This window comes from Neophocaena asiaeorientalis, unplaced genomic scaffold (assembly GCF_003031525.2).
Source record: "Neophocaena asiaeorientalis asiaeorientalis breed wild unplaced genomic scaffold, Neophocaena_asiaeorientalis_V1.1 scaffold51, whole genome shotgun sequence".
Taxonomy (NCBI): Eukaryota; Metazoa; Chordata; class Mammalia; order Artiodactyla; family Phocoenidae; genus Neophocaena; species Neophocaena asiaeorientalis.
This window is the reverse complement of record NW_020173335.1, coordinates 327189-345152: the sequence shown is the minus strand read 5'-3', so window position 1 is coordinate 345152 and position 17964 is coordinate 327189. Positions and strand designations below refer to the sequence as shown.

General features: G+C 53.5%; 1 protein-coding gene across 1 annotated transcript; it reads left to right on the top strand.

Annotated features, from left to right (window-relative positions):
- The first annotated feature begins 325 nt into the window (after positions 1-325).
- LOC112400379 (fatty-acid amide hydrolase 1-like) lies at positions 326-5564 on the top strand. Its single transcript, XM_024746083.1, has 4 exons — positions 326-446; positions 769-879; positions 3701-3846; positions 5226-5564. Exons 1-4 carry the CDS (start codon positions 368-370, stop codon positions 5352-5354), a joined length of 465 nt encoding a protein of 154 aa, XP_024601851.1. The 5' UTR covers positions 326-367; the 3' UTR covers positions 5355-5564.
- The last annotated feature ends 12400 nt before the right edge of the window (positions 5565-17964 follow it).

Sequence of the window (17964 nt, the reverse complement as noted above, 5' to 3'; positions counted from 1 at the left end):
GCTGGAGCAGCCTGAGGGCTGACCTGGGGCCTCGCAGTTTAGGGGAGGGAACCTGTGGTTTTGAGGGGGACTGTGGGTCCCTTTGGCTGGTGGTGGTGGTAGGGCTCTGATCAGGGGATGTGTACTCTTGGGAACATTGGACAGGCAAGGTGTCTTGGCCAGGAGACAAGATACAGGGTGATTCCCTGTAGCGGCTGCCAGCTGATACGCAGCCGGCATTGAGGCCAGACCCTGCCTCCTGGGTGTCTTGTCCCCATTTGTATGAAAAGGAGTCCTCCCGTGCTGACCTTTGGACTTCTCAGTCTTCCCCATTCCCCAAGGACACCCAAGAAACTGTGAGAGCAGCACACAGCAGTGGAGGCGATGTATGCCTGGGGAGACCTTGAGGGACTGCCGGAACAGGGGCAGCAGACACCTGAGTGATGACAGGAGTAGCCCAACAGGAGGTAGATCTCTGTCTTGGCCGGCAGGGCATGCCCAGCTGCACTAGGATGGTGACCTAGGAGGTTAATGTAGTCTGCCTCCCTGGGGCCAGGTTGATGCATTGTCCCCAAATCACTGTAGCTTCAGACTCCCCTTCCCATCCCTTCGCCTTGGCCCCTGGGAAGACCCTGACATCCCCCCGTCCTGCCCCCATCTCAGTCTGCATCTCACAGCCTGGGAATTCTTCCTGGTGTTTAAGCTGACTCGGCCTGGCAACACCTGACCTTGTCCTGAAAACACTGACCTCTGCCAGTCTTACACTCCTGCCCACCACTATCCCTGCAGGAATATCAGCAAGAGTTCATAGCCAAGTGGATGTCCCTGGACCTGGACGTGTTGCTGGCACCAGCTCTGGAGACCCTGCCTACTATATCGGCTATCCTGCCATGGCATCAAGTGAGAGGGCACTGAGTCTTGGCGGGGGTGGGGTGGGTGAGACTAGGAGTCCAGGACCTTTGAGTCCTGCCACAGCCTCTGTGGCCTTGACCTCTGATGCTATTCACTATTTTAAAATTTTTCTTAAGTTGAGAAAAAATTCAGATTACATAAATTCACCATTTAAAGCGTACAACTCAGTGGGTTTTAGTATATTCAGAATGTCATGCAACCACCACCACTATCTAGCTCCAGAACATTTTCATCGTCCTGAAAAGAAACCCTGTACCTGTTAGCACTCACTCCCAAATTCCATTCACTTTTTTTTTCTGTTTTCTTTTGGCCACGTCCTGCAGCTTGTGGGGTCTTAATTCCCAGACCAGGGATCGAACCCGTGGCCTCTGCAGTGGAAGCGTGGAGTCCTAACCACTGGACCACCAGGGAATTCCCTCCATTCACTTTTTAAATGAACTTTATTGGAGTATAATTTACATGCAATAAAATTCACCAATTTTGAGTAACTTGATGAATTTTAACAAATGTATATATACATGTATAGCCACCACCATAATCAAAATATAGACTATTTCCATTATCCTCCAAATTTCCCTCATGTCCTGTTGCAATTCACCCCACCCTTACCTCCAGCAACCACTGGTCTGCCTTCTGTCACTACGGTTTTGCCTCTTCTAGGACTTCATATAAATGGAATCATGAGGTATGAGGCTTGGGGGTCTGACTTCTTTCTCTTAGCATATCCTTTCACTCTTTTTTTAAAAAAATATTACATTTAAAATATTTATATATTTAGGCTGTGCTGGGTCTTAGTTGCAGCACGTGGGTGGGATCTTCCTTGCGGCATGCGGGATCTTTAGTTGTGGCATGCAGGATCTTTAGTTGCGGCATGCGGGATCTTTTAGTTGCAGCATGCAGACTTCTTAGTTGCGGCATGCATGTGGGATCTAGTTCCCCGACCAGGGATCTAACCCGGGCCCCCTGCATTGGGAACGCAGAGTCTCACCCACTGGACCACCAGGGAAATCCTCAAATGTTACGTTTTTATTTATTTTTTGGCCCCATGGCATTTGGGATCTTAGTTTCCTGACCAGGGATTGAACCCGCGCCCCTTGCAGTGGAAGCGCAGAGTCTTAACCACTGGACTGCCAGGGAAGTCCCCCCCCCCACCCCATTCACTCTTAACATGCTTTCTGCTGCCTCACTTACAAAGGCGGCCTCAGCCCAGGCCACCTGCAAATGCAAGCCTCAGCACAGGGCAGCAACCCATCCCCAGCGCAGGTGCAGGTCTCAGAGGTGATACCATGCAGAATGCAAACCCACCTCAAGCCTGGAGTCCTCTCCTCTGGGTTCCCCCACGTGGCTGCCCAAAGGCACACCCCACATCTGGCTCTGCTCTAGTGCCCTCTGTCCACCTCACTGCTGCTTTGATGCTCACTCCCTGCACACAGGTGGCTGCTGGGAGGAGCTGCCTTTTCAACTCAGGATTGCACTGCGCACTCCAGCCCTCTTGGAGCCCCATGTACTTGAGGGCATGGCTGAATCCTCTGCCGCCCACTAGCTGTGTACCTGTGTACCTGCCTGCCACCTCGGTCTCCCATTTGTACATGCGGGATAGTAATCCGCATCTCACGGGGCGGAGAGGAGTCAAGGACTCAGCAACACAGAGAGGGGAGCACAGTGCCTGGCACTTGAGTAAGGCTTTGCAGGGCGGATTCTTTTTTTAAAAATTTTTATTGGAGTACAGTTGATTTCAATGTTGTGTTAGTTTCAGGTGTACAGCAAAGTGAATCAGTTATATATAATAATAATCAGTTATATATATATCCACTCTTAGATTCTTTTCCCATATAGGCTATTACAGAGTATTGAATAGAGTTCTCTGTGCTATACAGCAGGTTCTTATTAGTTATCTATTTTATATATAGTAGTGTGTATATGTCAATCCCAATCTCCCAGTTTATCCCTGACCCCCCATCCCCTGGTGACCATAAGTTTGTTTTCTACATTTGTGACTGTACTTCTGTTTTGTAGATAAGTTCATTTGTATCCTTTTTTTTTAAGATTCCACATATAAATGATATCATATGATGTCTTTCTGTATCTGACTTACCTCACTCAGTATGAAAGTCTCTAGGTCCATCCATGTTGCTACAAATGGCATTATTTCATTCTTTTTATGGCTGAGTAATATTCCATTGTATATATGTACCACATCTTCTTTATCCATTCCCCTGTTGATGGACACTTAGGTTGCTTCCATGTCCTGGCTATTGTAAATAGTGCTGCAGTGAACAATGGGGTGCGGGTATCTTTTTGAATTATGGTTTTCTCAGGGTATATGCCCAGTAGTGGGATTGCTGGGTCGTATGGTAGTTCTATTTTTAGTTTTTTAAGGAACCTCCATACTGTTCTCAACAGTGGCTGTATCAATTTACATTCTCACCAACAGTGCAAGAGGGTTCCCTTTTCTCCACACCCTCTCCAGCATTTACCGTTTGTAGATTTTTTGATGATGGCTCTTCGGACTGGTGTGAGGTGCTATCTCATTGTAGTTTTGACTTGCATTTCTCTAATAATTAGTGATGTTGGGCATCTTTTCATGTGCGTTTTGGCCATGTGTGCAGAGTGGATTCTGATTTTCTCCTTCCCTCCACTGTGGGGAGCAGGAGATAGCGGTCAGGCTGACCCCCTGCACTGAACTGGCTATTACAAGCAGAGGGCTGCAGTTCCAAGAAGGACCCTGAGGGAGTGCTCACCCACATACTTTCCCACTGAGTCTTTTCTGAGCAGATAATTTTGGGGGCTTGCCTGGATCTTCCTACAGGTAGATCTTCCTACCTGGCCCTGTACAACATCCTGAATTTCCCTGCCGGTGTGGTGCCCGTCACCACCGTGATGCTACAGGATGAGGAGGAACTGGCCTTCTACAGGGGCTACTACAGAGATCGTTCCGAAAAAGATTTCCAGGAGGTCAGTTTCCCTCTCTGCCTCTCTCCCTGTTGGGGTGGGGCCGTTCATTCCTGGTGTTTACCCTTTATGACTTCGGATGCAGTTTCGCCCCATCCCTGACACACTATTTGACCTCCAAGTCAACCTCTGTCCTTGTCAGGGGAGAATACTTTGCAAAAGCAGTGGTTTCCTTAACACTTCTGTAGGGAAAGTCGATCCCAGAGGCAAGGTAGGCGGAGCAGGGTGAAGGTCCCTGGTTAGGAGCTTACTCTGTAACCGAACTGGACACTGACCCTCTCTGGGCCTCAGTTTCTTCCCCAGGGAAACGGGATTTAAAACATCTACCTTGCGGGATTGTGCTAAAGTTTAAATGGAAAAAGAGTGAAGCAATTAACATAATGCCTTGTATGTAGGAAGTGTTCAATAAACGCTACTATTACTAATTCAGAGAGGGCTTCACAAAGGAAATATTTCCATGGACCTATTTAATTCATGGTCTAAAATAACAACCCTGACTTGGGTGAGAGAGAGGAAGAGAGCGAGGGAAAGAGAGAGACTGGCTCTGAAAAGTATGCATGTGTCTGAGTCAGACATTAAGTAACTTATTTTTTCTGGAAATTGATTTTAGTGCTAGAGTTACCCAGTGGAACTGCTGACCTGAATTCTGAGAAGATAACAATAATGATACTATCTAATGTGTTTTGAGCTCTTACTCTGTTCCAAGAGCTGTTTAAAAGTGCTGTATATATATTAAATCATTAAATCCCATAACTGTCCTGTGAGGTTTTGCAAATGAGGAAATGGAAGCACAGACAAGTTAAGGGACTTGACCAAAGCCACACACCCAGCTGAAGTGAAGGAGCCAGGACTTGAAGCCATGTGACCTGGCTCCAGAGACAAAGGCAAATAAGGGCTTATATGATATTGTCATAAAGCAATGAAAACATGTTTGAATGCCTACGACTATGCTTGGATTTCATGGCAGGGACTGAGGCTCAGCCCCTATGTTCCTGGGCCTGTGTTTGGGGTCAAGGCACCCCTTTCATTGCAGAAGTGTAATGAGACTCTGGGTCAGGGATTTGCACATTCTTCCTTCCTTTGCTGAGAACACTGGGGTGGATACTCGGTTTTATATTTCATCCTTATAGTCAGCTCTCTACACAGGGAGCAAGTTTTATATCTTAACCCTGGAGAATTGTAGCCAAAGCAGAACTGTTTTCCCAGGTTCTGCTGAGAGCTGAGGAAGCCTGGAAATCTAAGATCCAGGACATCTCTACCTTAATATAGACTGGGGGTGAGATATTTGGATTAATGCACACCTGAAGGTGGTGAGGAAGACTGGACAAGGGGTCTGTGAGCAGGAAGCAGGCTGTGAGTACACAGACCCTCTCTCTATGCAGGTGGTGAGAGGATCTGTGGCGCTTTCGGCGGCTGTGCAGGGCACCGCTTTGCCACGAGAAGAGGAACTGTGTCTCCAGTTCATGAAGGAGGTGGAGGCCTTGGTCAAGAGGCACAGGGAATCCAAGTGACAAGACACTCCTTCTCCTGGAGGCCTTTCTACATCCTCACTTAAGTCTGCTCTCGATGTCCCTTCCTTCTCATGAATACCAGATCTGCCTCATTTCTCCTCCTCCTGGAAGCCCACCAGAGATTTTCTTTGTTATCCCTCTGCGTGTCTGCTCAATACAGACACCCCAGATTATCCCAAGATAGGGAGCAGGATGAAGTGCTTAATAAACATTTTGACTGGCCAGCCTCGTGATCTCTGGTCTAGGTGGGGAGGTGGGGCTGTAGCCTCCGGGTTCTCTTCTGCCTCCAGCTGCTCTCCTCCAGCTCAGTCCCCAAGATGCTGTCCCACATTGCAGCAGAGGGAAAGGAGCCCCAAACTGAGGGGTTGGAGACCTGGGTCCAAGTCTTGGCTCTGCTACTGGCTTGCTGTGCAATGCTAGGCAAGTTACTTCCCCTCTCTGGACCTCAGTTTTCTCATCTACAGATTGAGGGGGTTAGATTTGATGAGGTCCATGGTACCTGCCAGTACTTGACTATTAGTGAGCTGTGATTCCTAGGCACTTCTTTGATCAAGAACTTGCCATGGCTCCCACTGCTTTCTAGAGAAAGTTACATAGAGCGAGGCCAAGGGAGTGAAGCAGAGTCAGAACAGACCCTGTGTTGGGACTTACACCCTGCTCACAGTCCAGCTGCTAATTAAAAAAAAAAAATTATTTATTTTATTTATTTATTTTGGCTGCATTGGGTCTTTGTTGCTGTGCATGGGCTTTCTCTAGTTGCGGGGAGCAGGGGCTACTCTTAGTTGTGTTGCGCGGGCTTCTCATTGTGGTGGCTTCTCTTGCTGTGGAGCACAGGCTCTAGGTATGTGGGCTCCAGTAGTTGTGGCACGTGGGCTCAGTAGTTGTGGCACACGGGCTTAGGGGCTCCGCGGCATGTGGGATCTTCCCAGACGAGGGCTCGAACCTGTGTCCCTTGCATCGGCAGGCAGATTCTTAGCCACTGCACCACCAGGGAAGTCCCCCAGCTGCTGATTTTTTTGGCCTGACACCCAGCACCTCCTGAGGGCCTCCACAGCCTCCTATGGCATGGCTCCACCATAGCACAGCCTCCCTCCATTCCCTCAAATGGGAGCCTTCTTGCCAGCACAAAGGGTGCTTCTGCCTCTGTTCATACTGTTCTCTTTACATAAACATCACCACAGTTTTCTCTGCCCTTCAAGCCCTGTTTCAAATGCCACTTCCTCCAGGAAGCCTTATTTGAGCCCTCCAACTTCCCCATGATCTTCCCTCCACCTGAACTCTCTTGAGGTTCTCCCCCATCAAAACTTCCCCTTCCTCTATCCCGTTCCTCTTTGTAGCCCTAGTTCCAATCAATCCGGCAAACTAATGAACTCATTCCTCCCTGTGTTTGATAGCCCTGATTTCCTGGAGATAATTTTTTTTTTTTTTTTGGTTGCATTGGGTCTCCGTTGCTGCGTGGTGTGCGGGCTTCTCACTGCGGTGGCTTCTAATTGTGGCACGCGGGCTCAGTAGTTGGGGCGCACAGGCTCAGTTGCTCCACGGCATGTGGGATCTTCCCGGACCAGGGCTCGAACCTGTGTCCCCCTGCATTGTCAGGCAGATTCTTAACCACTGCGCAACCAGGGAAGCCCAGGAGATAATATCTTAATGCAGATGAATGGAATTCATCTATCCATCCATCCATCCATCCATCTGTCCTACATTTGCTGAGTACCTCCTCTGAACACAAATGATGGGATTTTAGGCAGAAAAAGGCCTGAGTTTAACTAAGATGGAGACCCCAGGAATCACACCAGAAAGGCAGCCCTGACTCTACTTACAATAGAAGGAATCATTTGGGTTGTTCAGGTGTAGGCTGGACAGGGCTATTGCTGACCTCACCATGGCCTCCTTCTCTCTCCAGGCTCTACTGCAGAGTCTGAGATCTCTGCTGGAGAAGGATCCTCATGGTTCCCCCTCAGTCAGGGTTCGTAGGGCTGGCTCCTACTCTGTCCTTCCTCCCCCATAAAAGGGAGGTCTAAGAGGCTCAGAGATGTGGGGGGCAGAGAGGTTTTCTATCTCAAGTGCCTCCTGCCTCCTTTCCCTGCGTCCCGCTGGCTGCACTAGTCTGGGCACCAGGGGGCAGCATTGAGCTTCACACAGTCCAGACATTACCTGGCCGCCTCCCGTCATCAGGTCTTTCCCAGACTTAACTCCATTGCGCAGATCGCAGATCAGGAAACTAGTGGGTGGAGATGAGATTGGAGGACCAGGAATAAGCCAGGTGCATTTGCAGATTTTAGGAGATGGGGGCAGAATCCTATTTTTGGCTGAAATCAGCCTGGGGAAAGGGAGTGGCAGATACCAGCCCAAGGGGCAAAGTGGGAAACCTCATCCTGGGCAAGACTTCCCTACAGGCTGGGCTTCTCTCATTTCTCTTGAGCTGACGTTTGGGGTCAACAATTGCCTTTCTCCCCAGTCCCAGCTCCATCTCCTGTGCTGACCTCTAACCTCTCACTTCCTGCCAGCACCATCTTCAGCTGAAATCACTCCCTGGTCTGTGTGACTGTGGGCAGGTCATTGGCTTCCTCAGAGCCTTTCTTCACAGGGGCTTCTGTAAGGCCTGCGTGGGTGCATATGGGACCTCCAGGGACAGGGCAACGCGTCCCTCTCCCCTTCCCACTCCATCAATACTTCCATCGTGGAGGGCTTCATCTGAGTGTCCACATGTTCAGGTTCCGGCTCTGCCTCCTCTGAGGCCTTGGGCAAGTCTCCCAGCTTCTCTGAGCCTCAGTTTCTTCTGTAAGATGGAAATAATGATTACATATGACACGGCCTCACAGGATGAGACATCCACAGAAGGTGAAGGCCAGGTGGAAGAGGACATGGGCTGCCCCTCCTCAGCCTGAGAGTCACAATGGGGATAGAGGCTGGTTCAGGTCTAGGAGTCTGTGTCCAGAATTCCCAGGGAAGAGCCAGCTCCTCCTGGGGAAGCCAGTCTGAGAGCCTGAGGTTGGTTCACTCATGGGGAGGAGTTTAGCTCAGTAACAGGAAATTTCCCCGGGGGAAGGGGGTGGTTGGTTCTACAAAGGCTGGGACTGAGGCCCCTGACTAGGACCCTTTGAGTTCTGGTCCAGTTTCTGCACTGTGGGATGCAGATAAGACCTATCTCCTTTCTGGGCCTCAGTTTCCCCTTTGGCTGCAAGGGGAAGGGGTGTCCGTCCCCTCCCCATTCAGTTCCAAGGCTCTGACGGTCAGCCTCGCTTCGCTGCCCAGCGGCTGTCCGGGACTCTGCGCCTCACCCACCGCGATCGGGTATATCCCCGCGCCAGGTCTCCCGTGGGCCGGACAGACAGACCCGGCGGAGGCGGCCCTCCCCGCCCGCACACTGACGGACAGACGGCCGGACGCAACCCGCCCTGAGACAAGCTGGCTCCCTGGCCGCTCCGTCGCTCGCAGCTCCGCGCACTGGCCGCCCCGCCCGCCGCCCTCCCCGGGCGCCCGCATTAAAGCGCATATGCAAGCCATGAATTATCAACTGAAAGGAGTCAATTACCGGCTCTAAAAACGAGTGTCTGCGCCCGGAGCGCCCGGGGCCATCCGCCTATTTACGGAGCGATTTCCCCCGCCCGGCCTCGGGAGGGAGAGACTGGAGAGACGGGGCCCGAGACCGGGAGGGAGAGAGTGACGACGGGGAGAGAGGCTGGGAGAAAGAGATCCAGAGACCCGTAGAGACAGGGAGAGAGAAACTGGGACGGGAGGGCGAGACCGAAAGCCTGAGATCTAGAGAAACGCGCGGAGAATCAGACAGGCAAAGGCAGCTTGGTTCCTTCTCCCCTGAGCGGGGGCGGGAGAGGTGAAGCCCCAGGACCGCAGAGGCCCGTTCCCTCTCCCCCAGGGTCCAATTCTCCTGTGCTGGGGGAGGCTGGACTCCTGGGGCCCTGGGGGTAGATCTGGGGCTCAGAGTGTGATAGGGTGAGGAGCACAGTTTGCAGAGGGGCCTGTCCTGGCAGGACACTGTGTTGTCAGGTCACCAGGAGGAGTGGGTGAAGAGCAGGGACAAAGTGAGGGCAGAGCCTGATGCGTGGGTGTCTGTGCGGCCTCTCCGCATTGAAAGAGAAGAGGTGAAACCAACCCCAGTGGACTCAGGAAGTCTTGTCTGCCTCCCAGGTTCTCTCCCAAGTGGTTCCCTCTCTGGAAATGCTTTTCCTACTGGGCTCCTACTCATTCTTTGACTCCAGGCCTCCCCAGCTGCTCTGCCTGCCTTAGCCTCAGCACACGCCCCATGTTCCATGATCCAGGTGTGACTTTTCCATGTGATCAGTAAGTACCGGAAGGGCAGGGCCTTGGTAAGTATTGTGCCCTGTGAAGGGAGAGACGTAAGTATTTGCTAAATGAATGGATCAAGGAGTGAGCTGGGCTAGAGGGGACCTTGGTCTGGCCTGAGGATGTGACCAAGGACCAGAGTTTGGATGGGAAAGGCCAAGTGTAAAGCACTCTGTTCTGATCACATGGAAGGCTTCAAGCAACCTTGGTGTTAGGGTGAGTTCACAGTAACTGAGTCCGGCCCTTGCTGTGCAGAGGGTGAGTGAGAGGAGGGCAGGAGCAGTGGCAGGGAGGGGAGGGGTTGGCGGCAGGAGACCTGAGGCCTGGCTCACCAGCACCCGCAGATTGCTGCCAGAGCCCCCAGGGCTGTGCCTTTAGTGCTTCAGGGCCTCTTCTTCTGCAGTGGGTGGGGCCAGGGAACCCCCAGGAAGGAGGAAGGAGGAAGGAGCAGGGTCTAAACGGCAGAGGGAAAGGTCTAAGCTTAGAAATCAAGCAGAGCCTTTTTCTTCTAGCTGTGTGGCCTCTGAGAGCCTCTTAGCTTCTGAGCCTCAGGGTCCTGACCTACAGAATGGGGATACTGCAATCACTTTACACTGAGTGTAAATTGAGCGTTCTCACATCTGCACAGCACTTTCCCTCAGAGGAAAAGACCCTGCCTAAAGTGAGAATAGCTACCGTCTATGGAGGCTTACAGGTGCCAAGTGCTGTGACTAGTGGGTTATCTTTCTCTTCTTCTCAAAAGCTTTCTGAGGTCGTGAAGTCACTTTGCAGACAAGGAAATTCAAAGAAGGGCAGGGTTTGGGAAGTGGTAGCGTCGTTTTGAAGTCAGGTCTGACTCCAGAGCCTCCTTAACCCCCGTGCCACGGGGCCTCCCAGACTTGGCCCGTGCACCCCTGTCCTGTTCCTTCAGCCCTTCCAGTCTGACTGAGCCCAGGTCTACTGAGGGGGCCACAGCACATTGGGCAGGATAGCTCAGGTCCAGCAGAGGCGGCTTGTGGGGTCTTGTTCCCACCACAGTGTGCATGGGCCGGCTTCCGGCCTGATGGGTCTGCAGCCCCGCCATGCCATTAGCTGGCAGCCAGAGGGGGTGTCCACAAGCGCCAACACTGGGGTTCCTGCGGCTGCTCGCCTATTACTGGCTGGTGGCTTCCCAGTGATTTATTAGGGCTTCTTCATTTCCCCTTGGTCCGCTATAAACATATTTATACCACCAGAGTGACCGATAAATTTCCCTTATGAATCCTGTTATCTCCCCCATTAACCATCCGTCACCTTTTATGCGGCCACAATGGGCTGGGCCAGGGCATGGGGGGCTGGGTGGGAGGCCCTCGGCCTGCAGCCCTTGGGCCTAGTGAACTCTTCACCTCCCCCACGGCTCCCCAGACAGAGCGACCGCTGCTGCCTTGGAGCTGCCTCTAGGATGAGGGCACGGCCCTCAGAACAGACTGGACCAGGCGGGTCTGTTGAAATGTGGCCTCCTCCAGGGTCTTAGAATGGGGAGGTCCCTCTTGGGGCTGCCCTGATTCTCTCCCACTGTAGCTCTGGCTGCTCTTCCTCCTCTCCCCACCCTCAGCTCTCACCCTCATCCCTCTAAGTGCAGCAGAAAGCTAAGACACAGTGAGATGCGGTGCTGGGGGCCAGATGCCAGCTGGTATTTGCCAAGCACCTCCTCTGTGCCAGTCACTGTACATTCATGATTTCATGTGATCGTCATCACAATCCTGGGGCCAGACATTTATATCTCCATTTGCCAGATGAGGAAGTAAGGCTCAGAGACATTAAAGGAAGAGCCCAAGGTCACCCAGCCAGAGGGCAGAGTGGTGATTAGGGGGCTTTCTGGCCCTAAAGCTTATGGTTTCAACTACTGCACTCTACCATCTCTTTAGATGCCCTGGTCTAGGAGGGATTAATCCAAGAAAGTTTTCCAGCAGAGAGGGCTACAGAGCAGGGGAGGAAGGAGAAGAGAGGGGAGGGAAAGGGGCCTCGGTGTAAGGCTGGCAGGGAGAAGGGGGCAGGGCCGTGGAGTGGGGAGTGATCTTCACTTTGGGGAAACCTGGACCCCTGTTCAGAGTTAGGCCCCAAGCTGCTGGGAATGGGGGCAAGGTCTCTCAGAGCCCTAAGGCACCTGTCCTGCCCACATCCGGCAGGGCAAGGGGCCTGGTACACGGCCTGGGCTAGTAGACTAGGGCTTGGCTTAGACCTTCTCAGCTGTGTGACCTCAGCCTTCTGTCTATACCTGGGCATGGAGGAGAGGACATGGGGGAGAGAGCTGCCCTTGGAGTACCTGATATGTCGGCTGCCTTGGGAGATGGCTGGGTTTTTGTGGTGGGGGGCTGCCTGGGAGTCCTGTCTCCTCCACCTTCCCCCACCAAGTCAGCCAGAACTGCTGAGAGCGTCTCTAGAGCTAAGATGACCCACAATCTCCAATGGAGAAGAATCTCTAGACTTAGGTAGACCAAAGTCTACCCTGAGCCTTGGCACTGCTTCTCTGGCCCAAGGAGGATGGGCATAGGCATTTTATGGATGAGGAAACTTCAGCCCAGAGAAGGAAGGAATCTGAGCAAAGAGCTGAGCCCAGGGTTAAGGGCTGGTGACTGGGAGGGGACTCAGCAGCATGAGAGCCAGGAGGTAGCAGAACAGAGCCGAGGATGGGACTGGAGTGTAGCCTGCTGGGTCTGGGTGGCCATGGGATGGGGGTGCAGTTCTATGAAGGCTGTCTAATTACTCCTGTCTCCAGCAGTGCCATCCTGAGTGGTCTAGGTGTGGCTAGGGCAGAGGGGATTAGGGGCTTAACACCCCAAGGAAACAGATTCTCCTCTGACTTCAAGAGGATGTGGGCAGGTCTTTCTGTTTTCTTTTTCTTTTGGCCGAGTGGCATGTAGGCTCTTACTTCCCCGATCAGGAGGTATCGAACCCATGCGGTACGCGGGCCTCTCACTGTTGTGGCCTCTCCTGTTGCGGAGCACAGGCTCCGGACGCGCAGGCTCAGCGGCCATGGCTCACGGGCCCAGCCGCTCCGCGGCATGTGGGATCTTCCCGGACCAGGGCTCGAACCTGTATCCCCTGCATCGGCAGGCGGACTCCCAACCACTGCGCCACCAGGGAAGCCCAGAGCGTGGAGTCTTAACCACTGGACCGGGGAAGTCCCTGTGGGCAGGTCATTCTGGCCGTTCTCCTGCCTCCCATGGTCCACGGGGAGGAGATGTTGTGGGTGTTCACAAGAGCTAGTCCATCCACTTCCTGGCTCCCCTTACCCCAGCACCCGAGTGGGGGAAACAGCCGTGCTAGGAGGAGGGAGACCTGCTGGAGCACGTTCTGGCCCTTTCTGAGCCTCAACCCTAGATAATCTCCAGCTTGGACTCCAGACTCCTTGCTGCCATATGCCATGGTGACACCCTCAGATGCGAGCTTCTGAAGTGGGGACCAGGCCAGAGAGAAGCAGGCACCACAGCCAGATACTCTGGTTGTCTCTCCCCAAGAGGTCCTCAGCCTTGCTGTCTCCTGGTCTCCCTCCCTCTTCTTCCCCCTCCTTCCCTTTGCCTTCCCTGTCCTACCCCTACCCACTGTCTGTCTGTCTGTCTGCCTGTCTGTCTCTGGGCTGGCAGCTCTCTCCCCCATGTCCTCTCCTCTCTGCAAGGTTGGAGGGAGGGGTAGGGCAGGAGTGTGCATGTGTGCATGTGTGTGTGTTTGAGAGAGCGCAAGCACTCCCTCTCTCTCCCTTCCCACCCCCCTACGCTCTCCTTCTCCCACACTCACACACACACTCTCTCTCTCAGTCATTTTCAATGTCATAAATTTCCACGTCTCTCTCCTCCACTCGGCTATTACCTGCGCCTCCGTCACCGGCCGCGCTCTCGCTCCCAGATGGGCTAGGCCATCTCCGCTCTGCAAATGACTCAGGGAGAGAGAGGCAGGGAAGGAGGGAGAGAAAGGAGCGGAGAGACACCAGGAGAGATTGAGAGCTTGAGAGAGAAAGCGAGTGAGCAGAAGACAAGAGATTGAAGCAGAGAGGGGGAGAGAAGCAGCCACAAGAGACCTCAGCCCCTTTTAATGCCCCCTCCCAAAAAAGTCGCCACCAACAGGAAGCCTGTGGCGGGGAGGGGGTGCCCATCTCGGCAACGGGGCAGGAGGCGTGGTGCTGGCTCTGGAGGTGGAGTCAGGTCACCTAGCTCTGCTCCCCGCCCCACCCCCTGGGACTTGCTGCAAGTCCTTCCCCTCCACTCAGGTTTCCCGTGGGCCTCCACATGCCAGCGCTGTGCTAGTGGGGAATCAGACACCTGGTATTCCTCCCTCCAGCGGCTCACAGCCTAGGGGGCGGACAGACTGGGGGCAGTTCCCTGGGTGGTACAAATCTGCTAGAACCCTGTGGGGACACTTGCGGATGGGGGTGGTGGTGTTCAGAGCTCCCACAGCTCAGAGTGGCCTGCGTGGGAGTCGTGCCTCAACCTTCAGAATTGGAGGCTCTCCTAGATCTGGGCTTCTCACTGCCAGTGTGAGACCCCCTCCTCCCCTCCTGCTATCTTCAGAGCAGCTTTTAGATTTCCCAGTCCTGGTCTTTGGAAGAGAGAAGGGCCAGGAAGACTCAGGTGGTTTGGGGGAGAGACCATTTCCAGGAGACCCCATAGGATGAAGAGTGAAGCAGAGGGGGTCCAGGCAGTGGTATAGTGGCAGGACCGGGGAGAGTATGGGGACCCTAGTTCCTCAGATGCTGCCGGGAGGGCCTCAGTGAAGTACCAGCTGGTGGTATTAATGATGGTGCATGTGGGAGATGCTGGCGGTGCCGGGAGGACATGGTTCCTGGACCTGGTGCTGATACCAGAACCTCCTGGAAGGTTCCTGCTTTTACTCTGAACACCTCCAATTTCTTTTAAAATGCAGATATGATCATACCACTCTCTTGGTTCATCCCTCCAATGACTCCACATCCCACTGAAAAGAAAACTTAAACTCCTCACCCTGGCTTCCTAGGCCTAGTCTCTTCTGACCCCATCCTCCCCTCCTGCGTCTCCCCTGGCTTCTCTCTCCTGACAGGGGCTAGAATGTGCCCAGGGTCTTTGCACTCACTGTTCTCTTTCTACCTGGCTGGCTCCTCATCCCGCACCTCAAATGTCACCTGCACGGAGGGGCCAATCCTGACCACTCCATCTAATGATGGGTTGATCACCCTGTTAACTCTATTGTGGCCTTCTGAATATTTATTTTGTGGCCCTTTTTACACTCTGTCATTATTCGTTGACTTATCTCTTTGCTTGTTTAGTGTCTATCTCTTCTGATGGATTGTACCTTCCACGAAGTCAGAACCATGTTTGTCCTGTTCCTCAAAGATAGCAACTGCCGTATCACAAATTCTCAAGAAGTACTTATTGAATGAATGAATGAATGATGTTGATGTAGGTGAATCCTCCTTACCCTGGTGTGTTGGGACTGATGTTGGAATGGATGTTGAGGCTGGACTGATGATCTCAGGGTTGCTGTCCATCTGGCAAATTTAGAATCCCAGCGGGATAGATTTCATTCCAACAGGGAAAGGCATCTTGCCCTGATGTTGGGAATTTAGCCTGGGATTAGGGTCAGGCCTCATAAGAGAGTTTTCCTTGACTGAAGCCCACAAACAGGAGTCCCTCCACCTGTGGGTAAGCATATATACACAGGCACACGCACACGCACACACACACACACCCACACACACACTCTTACCACAGGCTTACTCACAGCCCTGCACAGAATGGCCTAAGTTAAGGCACACTCATGCATACACAGAATCCCCGTAGATGCCTGTACACACCAAGGCACACACAGGGACAAGCCCAGTACCCATATTCCTACACATGCCAGACAACTTCACAGGCATATTCGTGGACAGGTGTACACATATATACACACATATACAAATACTACAAGTACTTATGTGTGCAGACACAGTCATAAAACAACATAATGAAACATTAAAAATGACATCAATGGACAAGACACCTGTTCCCTTGCTTACTGACTCAGGAGTCCACACCATGGAGCGACTAACTGGGCTCTGAGCTGCCCTCCAGCAGGGGATGCACTATGAGTGATCCACACTCTCCTGTCTCATCCCTGCACCTCCCCATGCTCCACTGCCCCAGCCCTCATGGTCTTGTGAGAGGCTCAGGCTCCAGCAGACTCAATCAGGGGCCAGAGACAGGGCTCAGCTAGAACCAGGGTCAGGGCTTGGTCTGTGGCCAAGGTCAAGGTTCACTGAGTGACTGGGGTCAGGCTCATCTGGGACCAAGGTCAAAGGTCAGTCAGGGGCTGAGATTTCCTTGATGCCTGTGTCTCTGCACACAGGTTTACCCGCATGTGTGCCATCCCAAGGAGCTGCTGGTGGGAAAGAGACGCAGGGTCCTTACCGTGCGTGGGCCTCTGCGGCTGGTGGAGAGGGGGGAGGGGGGCCCGGCCGGGCAGATAGCTGTGAGGTACGTTTCCATCTCCGCGGGTCGGGCGGGCGAAGCCATTTCCAATCTGCTCTCTATCATTTTCAATATCATTAATCCCAGACACTCTATTTTCCATGCCTGCGCAGCCAGGCCCCCGAGTGTGCGCCGTGTAAAGTGACACATATTCATCACCGGCTCGTGGCGCCGGCGCCGACGCTGATACAATATTAGTGTTGCCCCCCCGCTCGGGGCGCGCTCTGCCCGGCTCCCCGATGGCACGAATCCATCACCTGGAGCCCGTGTCACTTTCCCCAGCAGCCACATTTGTTTGGGCACTTAGGAGGTAATTGTGGCACATTAGCCGGGGCGGGCAAGGGCGCCGGGTCCCAGGGAGGAGGGGAGGCTGAAGCGTCTTCTTCCATAGCCCGAGTCCACCCTGGCCTGGTGCCACTCCTGGGCTCATGCTGGGGTCCCAGAAACCTGGGTTCTTGCTCAGCCTTGGAGGGGGTGGCTCGAAGAAGCCAGGCCCCATCAGGAAGTCTTAGACGAGTTCCCCAGCTCCCCTGTGAGCCCCAACATTGGGGCTTAGTCTAGATGGGGCCCCAAGCTCGGAGGTGATGGCTTTCAAACCATTCCAGCCATATCTCAGCGCCGAAACTTAAGATGTGGCAATGCCAGCCCTCCTGGCTGCATTTCAAGTCCCATATGGGAGAGGGAAGTGGAAGGGAGGTGGGAGGGAGGGGACACCGTGCAGCCCTTGGAAGCCCAACAGTGAGGGAAAAGTTGGTCCTGCCCTGGGAACCTGGGCCTGAGAGGGGAGGCCATTAGTCTTAGAGAGGTGACATGGCCCAGCCCTCAGGAGCCCTGAGTCCAGGCGGAAGGAATGTCACCCAGCCTGAGCAGTAGCTGGTGGCCCAGGGCAGGGTACTTTTGGGAAGACTGCCTGGAGGTGGTGAGCCAGACACAGGGACAGCCTCTGGCCAGTGGGAGGCCCAGAGTGGCTGCAGTGGAGGGAGGAGCAGCAGCCGGGGTCATTGATCCGGGCAGAGGCCAGGCTGTGCCGGGGCAGGGGTTCTCCCTCCTCAGTCCGCAGGGCTAGCACCCATTAACCTCGTCAGCAGACAAATTGCCCGTCTTGTCAAATTCCCATTTAAAATGCAAACTCGATTTGACAGAGTAAACTGAGCGGAGGTGGGAGCGGATAATCCAGTGGAAGCTCATTAGCAGGGCCCAATGAGAGGGCCTGCCATGATGAACCTCCCAGCCTTTTAACAGCCCACCACCCGCTCGATACTCACTGGCCCTACTGCCCACCCCCCTCAAGGAGCCTGGGGACCCCAGCTGCCTGCCACCACCTTCGGGCAGGTGCATCTGAGAGCTGTGGAAGCAGACAGAGCTGAGAACCAGCCTCTGCCCTCTGCCTGCCCACTCAGTGGCCTTGGGTGGCGACAACAGCAATTGTGTCTCCCCAGCCCGCACCGGGGCTCCCACTGGGACACTGTGTGTCTATTTGCTGAAGGGGGCCTGTGAGTTGGCATTATTAACTCATTTATGAACGAGAAGCTTGGGACCCAGCTCGAAATCAGCAGGCAGAGCTTGGATGTGAACCCCGACCCGTCGGACGGCAATAGTTACACTTGTAACCACTGCAGCGTTTTGCTTTCCTGGATTGTAGATGGCCGTCCTCTCCTCTCTGCTTCCCTGGTTTCTGCGCTGTCACTGGCTGTGTGGGTCTAGGAAAAGGGACTTCGCTTTGAGCCTCATTTTTCTCATCTGTAAAAAATGGGCAAATGACAGCCTCCCAGCCCAAGGGATACGGTAGGGAGAATTTTAGTAAGTACCTGGTTTAATGAATACTAATGACCATCCAAGAAATATCTGCAGACAACTGAGCCTGG